We start from the raw sequence: 17,110 nt of genomic DNA on the forward strand, positions 1-17,110 counted from the left end.
TTGGAGCCCTCTGTACAACGGAGGAAGGGAAAAAGGGAGAGGGGGAAGGAGGAAACTTTAACTTGGTGGTCTCAAAAATTTGGAGCCCTAAAACTATAATTTAGAGATAAAATGCACCCCTTTGTTCACAGCAGCACTATTCACAACAGCCAAGACATGGAAACAATCTACTGAATGTCCATCAAAAGATGAATGGATAAAGATGTGGTACAGATATACAATGGAATACTACTCTGCCATAACAATGAATAACGCCATTTGCAGCAACATGGATGGACCTAGAGACTATCATACTAAGTGAAGTCAGTCAGAAAAAGACAAATACCATATGATATCACTTACATGTGGAATCTAAAATATGACACAAATGAACTTATCTACAAAGCAGAAACAGTCACAGACACAGAAAACAGACTTGTGGCTGCCAATGGGGAAGAGGGGGTGGGGGAGGAATGGATTGGGAGTTTGGGATTAGCAGATGCAAACTATTATATATAGAATGGATAAATAAAAAGGTCCTACTGTATAGCATAGGGAACTATATTCAATATCCTGTGATAAACCCTAAAAGAATATGAAAAAGAATGTGTGTGTGTGTATATATATATACGTATAACTGAATCACTGTGCTGTACAGCAGAAATTAACACATTTTAAGTCAACTGTACTTCAATAAAATTAATTTAAAACAAAAAACTCAGGGTCCTGCACAGCCCTATTTGTTTAGGGCAACGATGTGAAAATACCTAACCTATTTAAGAGCGTGTGGGTAAAATTTGGAGAAATCAGTTGGGGGATTTCAGTGGGCTGGGAAAGTACTGTTATTTTTCCCACTTAAAATGAAGATATAGGCTCCTGCCCTGTGAAAATTCACTATGCAATATAGATTTAGAAACTGATTATATTCAGAATGTGAGGGTCACCTGTTTCCACCTATTTCATACCATATCCAAAAATATAACCTACTTTTCATAACGAAGATTATGGAAATTAATGTTTCACTTAACAAATGTTACTGAAATCTATATGTAAGGCTGTGGCCATAACAGTAATGAATAAGGCAGCCTCTCCCAAAACAGCACCGAGGAGAACCCAGCAGCCTTTAGCTTTATGAGGACCCCCTAGACGGCAGGTAATCATGGACTCTGGAGAGAGTGGCTACTTTCCAGCATTACATTGGAGTCTCTGCCACATACTGAAGTATTTACAGAATACATAATGTGAAGAACGGGACTGACGTCAAAATCATCTCGGAGAGGAGGATGAAAATATAGATGAAATAGGAGCGACCCGGTGTTGGTAATTTTTGAAGCTGGGTGACAGACGGTACACAGTGGTAAATGATACTATTTTCTCTACTTTGGTATATTTTTAAGATTTTTCCAAAAACAAATTTTTTTTAATTTAAATCCTTTCAGTGAGGAAAGACTGGCTGATAAAAACTACCCCTTACATTAAAAAAAATTTTTTTTGAAGAAAGTAGTCCATGGGGACTAGAGTAAGACAGTCACCTAAGCACATGAGCCTACCTCCCAACATGCTCAAATTCTAGAAATGACAGAATTCACTTAAAAAGATAAATGCATAACCTTGCTGGAAAAAAAATTTTTTTAAAGAAGAAGAGGGCCACCTAAAATACAGAAATTTGGGGAAAATTCTCAAAACATAAAAAGGACAGGATTAGATTGGTGGGCAAAATCATATCCAAAGACCCTCTCAGGGGAAATGTACCATGGAGGTGGCTGCAGTTCTCTGAGGGATCCAAACTCTGATACAAGGAAAAGGGAGGGGCCCTGGGGATTTCTCAGCCTCCAGACAGGCAATCGGCCTTCTCCCACAATCAGAATTCAAAGATTAGCAATGAGCAATTCTGAAAAACAAAGCTAATCATAAAATCAATCCATAATAAACTAACACCAAATAAGAAAATTAAGGAACCAAACTTAGTGGAGCAAAAAAAAAAAAAAAAAATCTAAAAATGAATACAATTGACATTCTTACAGATCCACAGGATGCCACACACATTAAAAAACAGACCAAAGGTCTATGCACTGACTAATCTAGCAGTAGGAATGCAGTGGAGAAAAAGCTGGATAAACAAGATCATTTCTGCCAGAGGGAAGGAAGAGGAGGACTTAATATAGTCAAATAAGTCCTCCCTGAGAAGATGTTTGAGTTAAAGCATAAAAGGCGGGAGAGCAGTCCTGAATGACAAGAAGCCTCCAGCATGCCAGAATATGACCAGGCAAGGAGCAGAAAATAAGCTCAAAGCCAAGCTCAACACTAAGGAATCAAAAGGAGGCTCCCAGCATGTTAAGAAGGATAGAGGATTCAGGCAATATAGATCACACTGGGCCTTGCAGGCTATGGTAAGAAATCTGGGTTTTATTCTAAGAGCAAAGGGAAGTCATTAGATAGCTTTTTAGCAAGGAACTGACTATCTGATTTACATTTTAAAAAGATCACTTTGCCTGCGGTGTGGAAAACAGGTTAGAGGCGGGAAAGAATGGAAAGGACTGTGGTGGTGTGAACCAAGGATAGCAAGTTTCATTACAGTAAATATACTCAGATTTCATTTATGCTTTAAAAAGAAGATATAGTATGTATTTCTGTACTGTTTAATTTTTTCTAGTAAGAATGTATCCATGCGCTTAAAAAGAAAGTAAACTGAGGAATGTGTTTTGTTAACAATGTACTGATTAAATAATCACTTGCAATTGAAAACTTTTAGAGAGTATTTGTTAACACTAGAGACATATTTTATAATTAAGCAGCCTAATAAGTCAGGAAAGAAGAGCAAAATAACCCTGCCTTAAACGTTTTCGTTAAACTGTAGTTCAAAGATATAGCATTATAATCAGACACTGCGGGGAATATAGATGATACAGGCTCTAAAATTTTAAAGTCCTTATCTTTCATAAATACTAAAATATTTATGAATGAAATGATGTCATGTGAAATGTTCCAAAATAATCCACAGGTATAGATGAAATAAGATTGCTCATGGGTTGAAAATTGTTAAAGCTGGGAGACTAGTACTTGGGGATTCATGATACCATTCCCCACCTTTGTAAATGTAGAACATTTCACAAAATAAGGTTTTACTTTAAATCTTTTTAAGAGATAGAGGTGGGGAAATTAAAACAATTAAAGATAGTTCATTTTGATCTTCTAAAGGTAAATTCTAATATAAACTCTACACCCATAAACATTTACAGTTCCTAGTGTAAAATATAAAGGATTGTGCATCACTTATGCAGAAACATGTGTGCAGAAACCATGTTAAAATGATACTAGAGAATGAACTAGGGATGGAAATAAGAATGGTGAAAATGCTGTGTGTGGGCTATGGAAGGATCCAGCCTGTTAAGAGTAAGAACAATTAATTACTAGGGCAAGTTGATGGGTTTATCTATGTGTTCTCAACATGTCGGGGGAAAGGACATAGTCTTCAAATTAGCAAGAAGATTTCAAACGTCTCCCATTTACATTTTCTCAAAAGGGAAGATCAGATCAATGTACTGAATAGAAGATTCCAGATTGCTTGAGGAGGTAAGAAATCTGGATACGAGATAAACCATTAGTCACAGTACTTTCCTTATCCAGTCATGAAAATGTCTAACAGGAAAGATGTAACACAGAAAGAAATTAAAAACCTACTATATAGTGGATACTTTCCGTATATTTATTTCACTTAATTTTCACAACAAACGTAGAAAGTAAACATCTTTCATACTTTTATAACTGAGGAATCTGAGGCTCAAAGAAGTTACCCAACCTGCCTGAAGACTCACAGTAACTGTCACAATAAGATTCAATTCCAAAGCCTAGCTTTCTTTGCAGCACAGCTCAGGAAACTTTTCCCCATATAAACCAGGCTAAGCTTTCTTTCCACAGCTACTAAGCCTTGTATGCTTCACTCACCGAACCCATCATTTAATGTAACATTTTAGCCACAATCCTTTCCAACCTCACAAGCGGAGCCTGAAGTCTAGTGGGAACCAAGAACATATTTGTGAAGTTCCCTGAAGTACTTTGTCCAGATGCCCCCAGCCAGACATTCTTCACGGAGAGCCACAGCGGTGTCCTGCTTCAACAGGGCTTGACAGAGCTTGAGTCAAACCGTCGCTGCAACACCTCCCCACAGCACCCTGGAGGCCCCTCCTCGGCCACCTGCCACCATGACCGAGGCCCCCTCGCGGGTGTGCCGGAGCGACCACCAGGACTCGGAGGCCCCCATCAACCACCAGACCCACCTGGAGCTCTACGCCTCCTCCGTCTACCTGGCCGTGTCTTGCTGCTTTGACCCCGATGGTGGGGCTGTGAAGGACACTGCCTAATATTTTCTTCAGCAGTGTCATGAGGAGAGAGAATACGCTGAGAAACTGATGAAGCTGCAGAACCAGTGAGGTGGCTGAATCCCAAACTCTTCAGGATACCAAGAAACTAAACCATGATGACTGAGCAAGCTGGCTGAATGCAATAGAACATGCGTTACACTTGGAAAACAGTGTGAATCAGTCCCTACTGGAACGGCACAAACTGTTCACTGACAAATGATACCCACCTGTGTGATTTCAGTGAGACTCACTACCTGAATGAGCAGATGAAATCCGAAGAACTGGATGACCATAACACCAGCTTGCACAAACGGGGGCCCACGAATCTGGCATGGCAAAGTATCTCTCTTACAAGCACACACTGGGAGACAGGGACACTGAGAGCTGAGCCTCAGGCTGGCTTCCCATGGCCACAGGGTCACTTTCCTGGTCACCAAGGCAGTGCATGCAAGTTGGGGTCACCTTTACCTCTTCTATAAGTTGCACCAAAACATCCATCTACATTCTTTCATTTGTACTATTCCTTCAAATAAAGTAATGTGGTATCCCTCCAAAAAGTTATGTATACTGTCACCCCAAAGGTTGAGCTCCTCTCCAAACTAACTTTCTCTTGCCTTCTATGATTAAAAGGGGTATCCAGCATTTCTCTGTGCCTTTTAAATAAAACTCAGATCTTTATTATGTTACAATTCTACCCAATATAATTTCTATTTAATAATGTGATAAGTAAATACCACTTCCTCGACAAAAATTTCAATCATCCAGGGAGAATTACTATTCCTCCAGTGCATCTTGGTCACTTTTCCATAACAGAACTTGCCATAGTGTACGTGGCGGTTGTGTAGGCCCCCTTCTCCCCGAAAGAGATGGTGTGCCTCCTAACCGGGATCTTCTCTCACCTTCCTCCAAATCCAGCCCCCATGCTACTGCAAGAGCAATCCTCCCAAGATGCACTCCTAGTAACAATTCTGCAGTATTTTCAGGTCGCTGGCTAGATTCAACCTCAGTCCCTTCAGATCTAAAGGCAAACAAGACCCTTCTTGATCAGGTCCCTTGATGTTGGTCCAGCCTTATCACCCCTCACTCCTTCACCTCTTAATTTATACTCCAATAACATAATGAACTGGCTGAACTTTCCTGAACATACTAGTTCTTATGCTGCATCCCTTTAAACTTGCTATGCCATGAAAAGGCCTCCCCCACTTGCCCACCTGGAAAACTCCCACTCCTCTATCAGGATTCTGCCCTCAAATGCTGGTTCCTTTGTGAAACTTTCCCTAACTACCTCAGTGAGAAGGTCGGAAAAGTTCCTCCTATGCTCCTGCTATACTGTGCATCCCTCCACTCACAAGTACATGACTTCACTTTGCAATACCCCAGTCTCAATAAGCTGACCTTCACAGTTTGCCTGCTTCTCACAACCCCCACAGTCCCAAACCTGATCGAAAGCAAGTCGGAGAGAATGAACAGTCTTTTCTTCCTTTTATCACCTAGTTCAGTACCTTGCACAAAGCGGACACTCAATATTTATTGAATGAATGTAACTAAATTCCTTCTTAAATGTATAATTCATCAGAATAACAGAAGCTAAGATATGTAATAACAATTAAAAAATCAAACTGATACTACTACCAAAGACTCATAAAGACACTAATATGTTTCTTTAAAAATTGCAAATGTGGCTGTTTTTGCAATATCTCAACTGTGTTATTTTGAGCCATGGATAATTTTTTATTCCATTGCCACATCTCGGGAGACAGTGACAATGAAAGCAGTCTCCTAATTCTGAGAGATGAGGCAACCAAACATCCTGCCATCTCCTGAACAGAATTAAACAATAAGTTTCTCCATAGACAAGTATCAACCAAAGGTCAGCAAAATATACAGGAAGGACAGGAAAAAAGGTGGAGTAGCTAACTCTTTCACTGAAGTTAGTATTAGAATCTGTCATATTTTAGAGAGCAAAATATAAAGAATTTTAAGAAACATAAAGTTGAGGGGTTAAAAGTATGATGTGCTGGGCTTCCCTGGTGGCGCAGTGGTTGAGAGTCCGCCTGCCGATGCAGGGGACGCGGGTTCGTGCCCCGGTCTGGGAGGATCCCACGTGCCGTGGGGCGGCTGGGCCCGTGAGCCATGGCCGCTGGGCCTCCGCGTCCAGAGCCTGTGCTCCGCAACGGGAGAGGCCACAACAGTGAGAGGCCCGCGTACTGGAAAAAAAAAAAAAAAAAGAAAAGTATGATGTGCTGAGAGTCACAATCAAGACTGGAGCAACCAGACTGAAAAAGGCAAGAACAAAAGGTCAGAGATGCTCAGGCTCAAGCCAAGGCCAGGTGGCAGAACAGAAGCAAGTTTAGGGTGGTTGTTCAGGTTGGAGCACTTAGAATGTCAGGGAGGAGGAGAACCTTAAGATCATTCTAAAAAGGTACACAAGGGAAAAAAAAAAGTACTGTCTATAAAAGGTCCTATCTAAATCCAAGATCAAAGCAAGATGGGGCAGAGTCTGAAAAAAGTCTCATGACAGAAACACAGGAAACTGGAATCTGGCCACAGAAAGAGCAAGAAGTTCATTATCTTCGCAATTCCACAGTCAGTGAGGACCAATGACGAAACAGTTTTAATAAAAATACACTGAGCTGGAAACCCTAGACCTTGTAAGCATCTCTTTCCAATTACTCTAACCTAAAAAGTGTTTTAGTATACAAAGCCAAACTGAAAGGAAGAAAAGGCTGAGTAGTTATGTAGCAAGTACATATGAACAATGCCTGCATGAAATCTTCCTGGGTAAACTAGGAAAATAACATCTATTGTAACCAAGTTTGCTCGATTTCAATGGACATTAGTCTTTGTTTCAATCAACTATGGAGGCATAAATGTTGTGATGGGACCCCTTGTTCAAGGAATTTCAACTTGGAAAATAAGTGTGCAATGGTCCTTACCCAAAAAAAAAAAAAAAAGTTAAAAGTCAACCTCACTCATCCATTCTAAAAATATTTATTGCACATCTACTTCACGTCAACATGTTTTAGGTATAGAGACAAGAGTGTTTTCCATAAAGCTTATATTCTAGAGGAACAGACAGACAAGAAATACAAATGAGGTAGTTCAAGACAATATTAAGTTTTATGAAGAAAATACAAAAAAGTAAAGGGAGAGTATTAACTGACCTAGAGCGTGCTTCGTACATAATATGTCAGGACTGAAACATGAATGCTCATTTGGCTGTTCTCTGAAATCTTCAGAGTATAGGAACAACAGGAATAAAGACACTTAGTCAAAAAATGAGCTTGGCATTTGGAAGTAAAGTTGATGTGGTAGGAGCCTAGCGATGGAGAAGATTAAGATGAAAAGAGATGTAAGTAAATAGGAGTCATATAAGTAAGGCTTTGCAGTATTAGAGGAGTATTAGGTTGAGAAGAGAACAGAAGATGAGAATATAGCAGTAGAGACTACCAACCACTCTTTAAAGTTCTGCTATCAAAACTTTGGAAACACTATAGTGGAAACACTATAGCATGTTGAAGTGCTGATGTCAATGACCCAGAAGAGGAAGAAAATGATGATACAGGAGAAAAACAATAACTGTAGAAGCAATATTTTCAGAAGGCAAGAGGAAATGGAATTCAGGGCATAAGTACAGGAACTGGGTTTTGCCAGGAATAGAGATGCTTTATCCATTAATATAAGAAAATTAGCAGAATGGGTAGAGATGCAAGTAGGCTAGTAAATTCAGAGGTAGAAAGAAGAGGAAATTGCCCTGTGATGGCTTTCATTTTCCCAATAAAGATAAGGTCTAAAAGAATGAGGCAACAGAAGAAAGAAAAGGAGGGTTTAAATTGGAGATCTAAGGAAAGAGAAAGAGGTTTGAGACACTGATTTTCAATAGACATACTAGGGAACTGTGGGAATGTTAGCAGCACTGAGTGTGCGTGTGAAATAGAGATTATGTGCTTAAAATGAGACCAGTCAGCAAGGTTATCTTCATTTTTCTCCATCCATGTTCAGCTGTGACGTTTGACAAACAAGTTGGCCAAGTTGGATTTAATCAGTTCAAATTTTGCCAGGTGAGTAAAACAAAAGAGCACAGGGGCAAGAAAATTAAAGGATGTTTTCAGTGGAGTGACTACAAGATGGACCACTAAATCTACACTGAGAAAGTAGGGAAGAGGACATGGATGCTTCACAAAGCATGTTTTATATCCCCAAGCAGTCTGTAAACTCAAAGGCAAAAACCAAGAGTTCTATACTACATATACCTCACCAGAGAACACTACAGTGAAGCCTCTGCTAACTGATTAAATGAGTCTTCTCCATATTCCAGAACTCCATATAACATAAACTCATCAGATTTTTTAAACTTATTAAAAAAATTTTTTAAAAAGCAGCATTCCAAAGATCTTGAAAAATCAATTTATGGTTGACATGATGTTTTGCTCTTAAGAGCAGGTGATTGGGTTCCCATGATTATTTCCATAGAAACAAAGATTAATAGCTGGACAATAACCAAAGGAACACGATGGCAATAGAAATTAAATTAATTAACTTCATATGGGAAAGTAAAGCCTAATTACTACAGGGCACCCATCTCAGAACAACTCCCCCTGTCCCACAGAATCTAATCAACTGCATTTCTGGGCACTTTGCAATGCTAACTAGTCAAGTGAATTGGGACTTGGACACTATTGCTAACTATAGCCTATATCATTAAATGAATTTAAAATAATTCTAGAAGCAATCTGATCATCTGCTAAAATACTTAGTTTATAAGGATCTCCCCTTATCCTCAGGGAATACATTCCAAGACTCCCAGTGGATACCAAAACCACAGACAGTACCGAACCCTATATATACACTATGTTTTTTCCTATACATACACACCTATGATAAAGTTTGATTTATAAATTAAACACAGTAAGAGATTGACAACAATAATAAAATAGAACAATTATAACAATACACCGTAATAAAAGATGTGAATGTGGTCCCCTCTTCTCAAAATATCTTACTGGACAAATACAATGCCTTTTCCATCTTAACTAAGCACTTAACACACACTGTGGCCGCACCCTTTGCAGTCTGAGTTGCGACAGCCAAGCTAGCACAAATTTCTTTTTCTTTTTTCACAGTTTTACGGATAGAAGATTTGTTCTTACCGTGGATATCAGCAACCTCAGCATACAATTTTTTTTCTTTCCTAAGTCAAGGGCTTCCACTTTTTCACTTAAAGGAAGCACTTTACGGCTTCTCTTTGGCATATCCAAATTTCCAAATTGTCAGCATCACTAGGCTTGCATTTGGGGGCCATTATTAAGTAAAATAAGGGTTACCTGAACACAAGCCCTGAGATACCGCTGATAATCCAGATAGCTACTAAGTGACTAACAGGCAGGATACATGGGACAAAGGGATGATTCATGACCTAAGTGAAACAGCGTGAGATTTCATCATGCTACTCAGAAAAGTTCGCAATTTAAAACTTATGAATTGTTTATTTCTGGAATTTCCCATTTAATATTTTCGGACCACGGTTGACCACAAGTAACTGAAACCAAGAAAAGCGAAACCACAGATAAGGGGGGACTACTGTATATAAATTACTGAAAGTCCTTTGTTTTTGCTACTTTATTCTTTTCATATTTAAATAATGTCAAGAGAATCCTAGAGAACACAAAACATACTTTTAGTAAGTTAGATTCACATAAGAAGTACCACCATCTTTTGTACTCAGGAGATTTCTAACTATTCTTTTCCCAGTGTCCAAAATATATGGTTTAGTCAGATCAGTTCAGTGAAATAAAGAAAAATTGAGTCCTGAAAGAATGTTAAGGAAGAAAAAGAGATAAAAGAAGGTTTGGTTCCCAGGTTGTGCTCCTACTTAAATCACCAAATAGAACACGCCATTAGCAGAGAATTAAAATAGCTTCCTTATCTGTAATATGAGAATACTAAAGTAGATACTTATACTAAAGTTTTCTTTCTGCTCCAAAAATTCTATTCCCAAACTAGTGCTTTGGACTTCCCCCTTTCAAAGGCCTTTTTGAAAAGGGATGCTAAAAGATTTAACCTTTCAATTCATGAGCCTATCACATATTTTCTTCCTCTGAATTACATTAACAGAAAAGCCTAGAAAAAAAAAAGATGAATATTTTAAATCAGAAAAAACTAGGCCAGCTAAGCTAATTATTGGCGACAGTCTCCAACATATGCAAGGTCTTGTTTCTCACTCACTCTTCTCACACCCATTCTCATTTATTTCTTCTCTCCCCAAGCCTTAAGCCTAACAGTGGGATCACACAGTCCTGAATGACTCCAGAGGACATTTAGGTTAGAGAACCCAGAGGCAGAACTTATTTGGGAAAACAGGACCTAACCATTTGCTAATGCAAGTCAGAGGTTCTTTCTTACCTTTATATCCCCATCACCAAATAAAATAATAGATATGTAATAACAGATACCTAAGTTAACTCCGCTATATAATTTATTACATCAGTGATTCTCACCAGTGATTTCTTTTTAGAAATGCAAAATTTCAGGTCCTACCTGGACTTACTGAATCAAAAATTTGGGGAGTAAGTTTCAGCATTCTGTTTAAAAAGCTCTCCAGGTGATGCACACTCAAGCTTGAGAACCGCTGTATTAAACATGTCAGGAAATCACCTTCCTGTTCATTATTGCTGGCGGCAAGCAAAGAAACAAACAAAAATGCTGATTTTTCTCAGCTGCCACCACTTACAAATGCTTGGGCCCACATTATGCTGTTAACCACTTAACTTCTGTTTCCAGCCCACACACAAGATGAACTTTAGAGTCAAATAACTTGAGTTAAACTTATGGCTCTTAGAGTTAACAGCTATGTGACCTTATCCAAGTTAATTAAACTCTTGGAGCCTCAGTTCCCTCATCTGTAAAGCAGAAATAACATCACATACCTCCATGAATAAGATACAGCTTACAGAAAGGTGTCCAGGACAGTGTCTGGCACACAGCAGACCTTCAATAAATGTAAGATCTTTTTCCTTTCTTCCCTACCACCTGTACCAAGTCCCTGCTACTTTACACAGACAACACCCTAAAGAAGACAGCACTTTAGCACCCCTCTGAGAAATGCTACCAATGCCTCCCATACCGAAAAGCTCTCTGGTGAGGTTTTTCTTCTGGAAAATACCACAGGAGAGACATGAAGTGTTATGAGTCCTACAGAATCATATACAGAACAGCGATTCTAAAAAGGGGGTCTACAAGCTTGTGGAAAAAGCAAATCATTCAAAAGTGTGTACCTGTGTAACTTAAAAAATAATTGACGTTAAGCACAATATAGGCAACTTTCTCTTAAGTGGCCATAATTAATTAATGACAACTGGGGATTAACGCTAAACTTCACCGGGCAGGAGGTGTTAACATCAGAAAACGCAAAAGAACTGGAATACATGACCTATATTAAAGTGGTCCAGGCATTCCAATTTCACTGTCAAATTCTTTGTCCCAATGTTATCACACTATATATCTTGTTTTTGGGTTCCAAAAAATATACGGTCTCCAGGGGAACCCCCCCTCCAAAAAAAACACCACTGGCATAAATGACCCCTAAAAATTGGAGAGTATTACTCCTTTTTGTAAGTTTATAATTTTGAGGGGATTTTACCATAAACAATTCCCAACTTCAGCTCCACACTCCCTCTAATATTAAGTCCAATATTAAAATGTTTAATTTGACTACTAGCCTATTCACGGGGACGAAAATAGGTCAGTGCACGTGGTATGTCATTATACTCGAATATTTCGCAGGGTAACCAAGTTAGCAGCGTCAGTTTAATGAGCGCTTGCAGGTTTCACTCGTACTCCTCAAGCTGACAACTAAGACGGGACAGCCCTCTATTTTTGCTGTTGTGTTAGAGTAGCCAACATTCCCAACCGTAGGACCGTAGGGAAGCTGAAGCATTCGTATCTTCTTACGGGGACATTTTTCCAGAGAACTCGTAATAGGAAAGCTGAACCAACAACAGGCTGGGAACTGCAAAGCCACAAACTTAGTGCCCTGCCCGCCGGGAGCTTGAATGCCTGCACCGGCTACTTAACGACCGCAACCTAACAACTTCTAGACACAAGACAGCAGAGCGGGGTGACGGTTACTCACTTTTAACATTCAACACTGTCCCCCTCACCTTACTCAGCAGGACATCCTCCCCACCGCCAACCCCCCGGAACCCCTTGGGCCACCTTTACCGCCTCCTCCCAGCACCACTGCCCTAGAGTCCCCAGGCGCCAAGCCAGGGTCCCGAGCGAGGCTGGGAGCCGACGGCTGCCCGGGTCTCCGCGTCCCAGGACGCCCCAGAAGCCGCTGCCCGGTGCCCCGCTTCCCCCTGACCCCACTGGCCCCACTCCTCACTCCAAACCCGCTGTCCCGGCCCCGCGGCCCGCCGGTCCCGCACCTCTTCCCCAGACAAACCCGGAACCGGGAGCCGGCCCCCGCCCAGGGGCGGGCTTAGGCCCAAGCCAGGCCGCAGAGTCCCCGGCTCTCGCCCCACCGCCCGGGCCGCCCCGAGACTCGTGCCGGGACGGAGGCGGGGAAGCGCTGCGAGGCCTGGCCCGGGAGCCCGCTCCTCCGGCCGGGGCCGGACACGACTCACCTTCGTACTGTAGGTCCACCAGAACCAGCAGGAAGGGGAACACCGAGCCCAGCCGGCTGGTCACAGAGCTGGGGGCCACCATGTCCGAGGGCGCGGGCGCTGAGGAGGAGCAAAGGTGCGGGGCCCACCAGCCCCCGCCGGCGCTCACGCTGCAGCCGCGCCCGCCCGCCGTCCGCTGCTGCTCGGGCCTAAGGCGGCTGGCGCCCCGCGGAAGAAGGCAGCGGTAGGCGGGGCCAGGGCGGGGCTACGCCCCGAGCGCCGCCGCCGCCCAATCACCTTCTTCCTGGCCACTTTCCTACTGGGCTCGCCGGGGTCGTGGTTCGCGCTGATAGGCTGTGGGGGCCGCTGCCCCCGCCCCTTCTCTGATAGGATAACGTGGAAGCACGAGACAAGACTGCGTCCGCCTGCGGTGGAGCTGTCAAGAGCTCCAAACCGCTGCGGCGGGCCGGAGGGAGGCGGCCGGGCGGCTGTGTGGCAGCCGCCGAGTCCGCATGCGCAGGCCGCGGAAGCCTTTTTGGGCCGGTCCCCGCGCGCTGGGTCGGTGAGGAGGAGGATGTCAGCAATCCGAGGTTCTCCAGTGTGCTGTTTGGAGAAAGGTGAATCCGCCGCTTCCGCAGTGAGAAGCCAAACCTGGCCCCAGGAAGTCTGCGGGGGTGGATCGGGGAACAGGACAAGTGGCAGAGCCTACTACCTCCCTCTGAGAGTCTCGGAACCTACACGGACCGCCCTGAAGAGCGGTGGCGAAACGATCAGGAGAAGCTCGGGCTCAGTAAAGTAGGGTGAGCCGATGGAGCCGGGAGCATGTCAGGACAACCAGGTACGTTAGGGACCTAAGGGAGGTAAGTGAGAATGGCATGGAAGATTGGGACCCATTCCCCGACTGTCCAGTGGACCAGCGTGTCCAGAAAAAGAGCAATTCGGGAAGATTCTGTGCAGAAGAAACCAGGGAAGCACAGCAGCTAAGAAAGCAAAGGGCTCTTGAGAGTGCAGCCAACGTCAACTATAAGGAAAAAAAGAGAGACGTGTTAGGACGGATCTTGTATCTTGTGCTCAACAGAGGAAACTCAACAAGGTAAAATTCAAGTTACACAATTTGGCATTAAACTTGTTCACCTCCACTTCCTCCGGCGTCCTCAACACAACGCACACTATGCACCAGTGATGTTTCACATGGGATGAAACAGTAATGCCTTTCTGTGTTAAGCGCTGTCAAGTGCAAACTTATTACTTTACCAGTGAGTATGCATTTGCTATCTTGGTGCTACTGCACACTTTAGAACTCATGAATGATAAATGGCACAGTGAATTCGTTATTTCCTAAAAATACACTCAGGAGGGTAAAAGCTTTCTAAGCTTTTATTCCAGAGGGAACTAAGCAAAGGAAATGGTTTGGAGAAAGGGAAAACAAACAAAAAACTGAGTCCCTTAGTAGTTGTGGTGGAAAGCAGTGTAACATAATGTGAAGAGCAGAGGATTCAGATCCAAGAAATGTAGTTCCCCACCACAGCTGTTATCTAGGTTATCTTCATCTGTAAAGTGGGTATGATACTGATGGCCTCAAAGGTTTGTTTTGAGGTTTCATGAAGTGGGTAAAAATTATTGTAAATTATAAAGTATTATACAAATGTTACTTATCCTTCTAACAAGAGCAAATCATGAGACTCCTCTTTGGATTTGTTTTTTTTTTTTTTTTTGGTTTGTCCTTTTCCTTATCGACCATCACAAGGTGGTGTTAGTGAAAAAACAGCAATGATTTCAGTGTCTACAAGTAGTGCAGACATCATCCAGATGAGGTACCGTTGCCAAGGCAGCCAACATTGCTGATCAAAATCGAGAAAGTTTTGTAAACAAATAATACTACACCATCAATTATCACCAGAATGCTGCCTGTGATTCTGGTCCTAAGGAAGAAGCAGTGCTAAAGAAGTTCTAAGGATGGAAATTAAAAATGATTAACGAGAGGACAGACCTTGTGCTATAGATAATAAAAATAACAAGGGCCTTCATTGTTGAGTGATTTTGGAAATTCATTGATCAAATTGCATAGTCATGAATCCTAAAGTCTTAAAACTAGGATTTACAAAGTATCTCTTGAAAGAGATAATTTTACAACAAAGAAGGAAACATTTTAAACAGCAATAAGTGTACAGTGCTAAAATTATCCTTATATGTGTAAAATGCTTAGGAATGTTTTCTCCAATGTTCATCTGGGCATAGTTCTCACCTGATCACTCTTGCCAATAAAACCAAAGTAATCCAGTGATTGTAGAGAAAATTATAAATATTGTTTGCATTTATCAACATTTATGCAGTCCTTTTTATTTTTATTTATTTATTTTTAAAATATTTTATGTATGTATGTATTTGTTTATTTGGCTGCACCGGGTCTTAGTTGCAGCACACGGGATCTTTAGTTGTGGCATGTGTGTAAGATATACTTCCCTGGCCAGGGATCAAACCCAGGCCCCCTGCACTGGGAGCGCAGAGTCTTAGCCACTGGACCACCAGGGATGTCCTGCAGTCCTTTTAAAATTAAGGATAAACACCATACTGTAATTGATAGAACCTATTCATTATGATAGTAAAAGACAAAATAATGGTAGAATATTTAAATTGCACTATATGCAAAACCAGCAATATTATATAATTTCTAATATATAAAAATATATTCATCTAAGTTTACTGACCAGAAAAATAATTTTGGTAGAGAGTAGTGGACAGATCTAGAACACATTTTTTGGAGGAAAGGAGATCAGATTTGCTGATGGATTAGCTCTGGAGAGAAGTAAATGTTCAAAAAGCAAATATGATATTTATAACATCTTTTTGCACCACATTAAAAACAAAATAGGCAACATTATAAAGAACATAATGCTGAAGTATACATCCTTCTGCATTTATCTTTATGAACTTGTGCTTTCATTTCTATAAAAGGGATTTCTAAAAGTGGGATTGCTTTGTCAAAGAATGTGTACACTTAAAAATTTAAGATGAGGACGTCCCTGGCGGTCCAGTGGTTAAGACTCCGTGCTTCCACTGAAGGGGGCATGGTTGGATCCCCGATCAGGGAACTAAGATCCCCCCCATGCCGTGCTATGCAGTCAAAAAATTAAAAATAAATAAATAAATAAAAATTTAAGATGATTGTCAGATTATTTTCCCTAAAAGTCAGGGTAATTTGTATTCCTAACAACTATTTATCTCCTCACATACTCACCATCACTAGATATAACTGATTTTCATAGTTCTTGACAAGCTGATGGTAAAAAAATCACCCTTCTAAGTCAAGTTTACTACTTGATTGCAGGGATTTGGGAGATCTGATCAAACTTTGGTGTTCTCATGTAAAAATTTGGCTTTAAAACCATGTCCTGTCTTCTGTCTGCTTGTCCACCCATTTATGTTAGTAGGCTTCTGGCCACATCAGTCTCTGCTTCCTTCATCACATCATTTTCTCTTGCTTTTGACCTTCTTCTGTCTTGTAAGGATCTTTGTAATTAATTATTTAGGGCCCACTTGGATAATCCAGGATATTCTCTCCCTGCAAGATCCTCAATTTAGTCACATCTGCAAAATCCCTTTTGCCATAAAAGAGAACATTGTTGGGGGATCAGAATGTCGATATCTTCAGCGGGAACAGCTTATTCAGCTTAACATGGTACTCCCCCCACTTCAGGAGACAGACCTTAAGTCCCCTCTCCCTTGAATGTGGGCTGGACTTAATGACTAACTTTTAAAGACTAGAGTGTGGAAAGGGAGAGTGGAGTAACTTTACAGTGGAGAAACTGGCAAACACTACCTTGGCCAGGTGGTCAAGGTAAACATTACCAATATTAAGTTATATTGATCCCATATAACCCCCTGATATGAGGTCATGAGAAGGACACTTCACTTCTGTGATGTTCTTTCCATTCTATAACCTAGTCTAAATATGAAAAAAATTCACATAAACCAAAATTGAGGGACAGTCTATAAAATGCCTGATCATACTCCTCAGAACTTAACAGACCAGAGGAAACTAAGGAGACATGATGACTGACAGGTCTGTCTTAAACCACATCCAGAAATAGAAAATGGATGTTACTGGGAAAACTACTGAAGTCCAGATAAAGTCTCAAGTTTAGTTAATAGTAATGGGCCATTACT

The 17,110-nt window shown here is 41.3% G+C and overlaps 2 protein-coding genes across 4 annotated transcripts in view; one reads left to right on the top strand and one right to left on the bottom strand.

Moving 5' to 3' along the window:
- Window positions 1-13,183, bottom strand: part of DNAJC3 (DnaJ heat shock protein family (Hsp40) member C3) — an 87,702-nt gene extending 74,519 nt beyond the window's left edge. For all 3 annotated transcript variants that reach the window (XR_002645038.3, XR_016388647.1, XM_022576917.3), the window contains exon 1: window positions 12,965-13,183. Coding sequence is in view for 1 of the 3 variants with exons in the window: in XM_022576917.3 (XP_022432625.1) it covers window positions 12,965-13,046 (82 nt within the window). In the remaining 2 variants the exon portion in view is untranslated. The remainder of the gene's footprint in view (window positions 1-12,964) is intronic.
- Window positions 13,184-13,765: 582 nt separating this feature from the next.
- DZIP1 (DAZ interacting zinc finger protein 1) overlaps window positions 13,766-17,110 on the top strand; it is an 82,871-nt gene continuing 79,526 nt past the window's right edge. The window contains exon 1 of the mRNA XM_089899812.1: window positions 13,766-13,781. Coding sequence (XP_089755938.1) covers window positions 13,766-13,781 — 16 coding nt within the window. The remainder of the gene's footprint in view (window positions 13,782-17,110) is intronic.

Source organism: Delphinapterus leucas, chromosome 18 (assembly GCF_059928025.1).
Source record: "Delphinapterus leucas isolate spDelLeu-1000000601 "Yukka" chromosome 18, BTC_Dleu_Yukka2, whole genome shotgun sequence".
Taxonomy (NCBI): domain Eukaryota; kingdom Metazoa; phylum Chordata; class Mammalia; order Artiodactyla; family Monodontidae; genus Delphinapterus; species Delphinapterus leucas.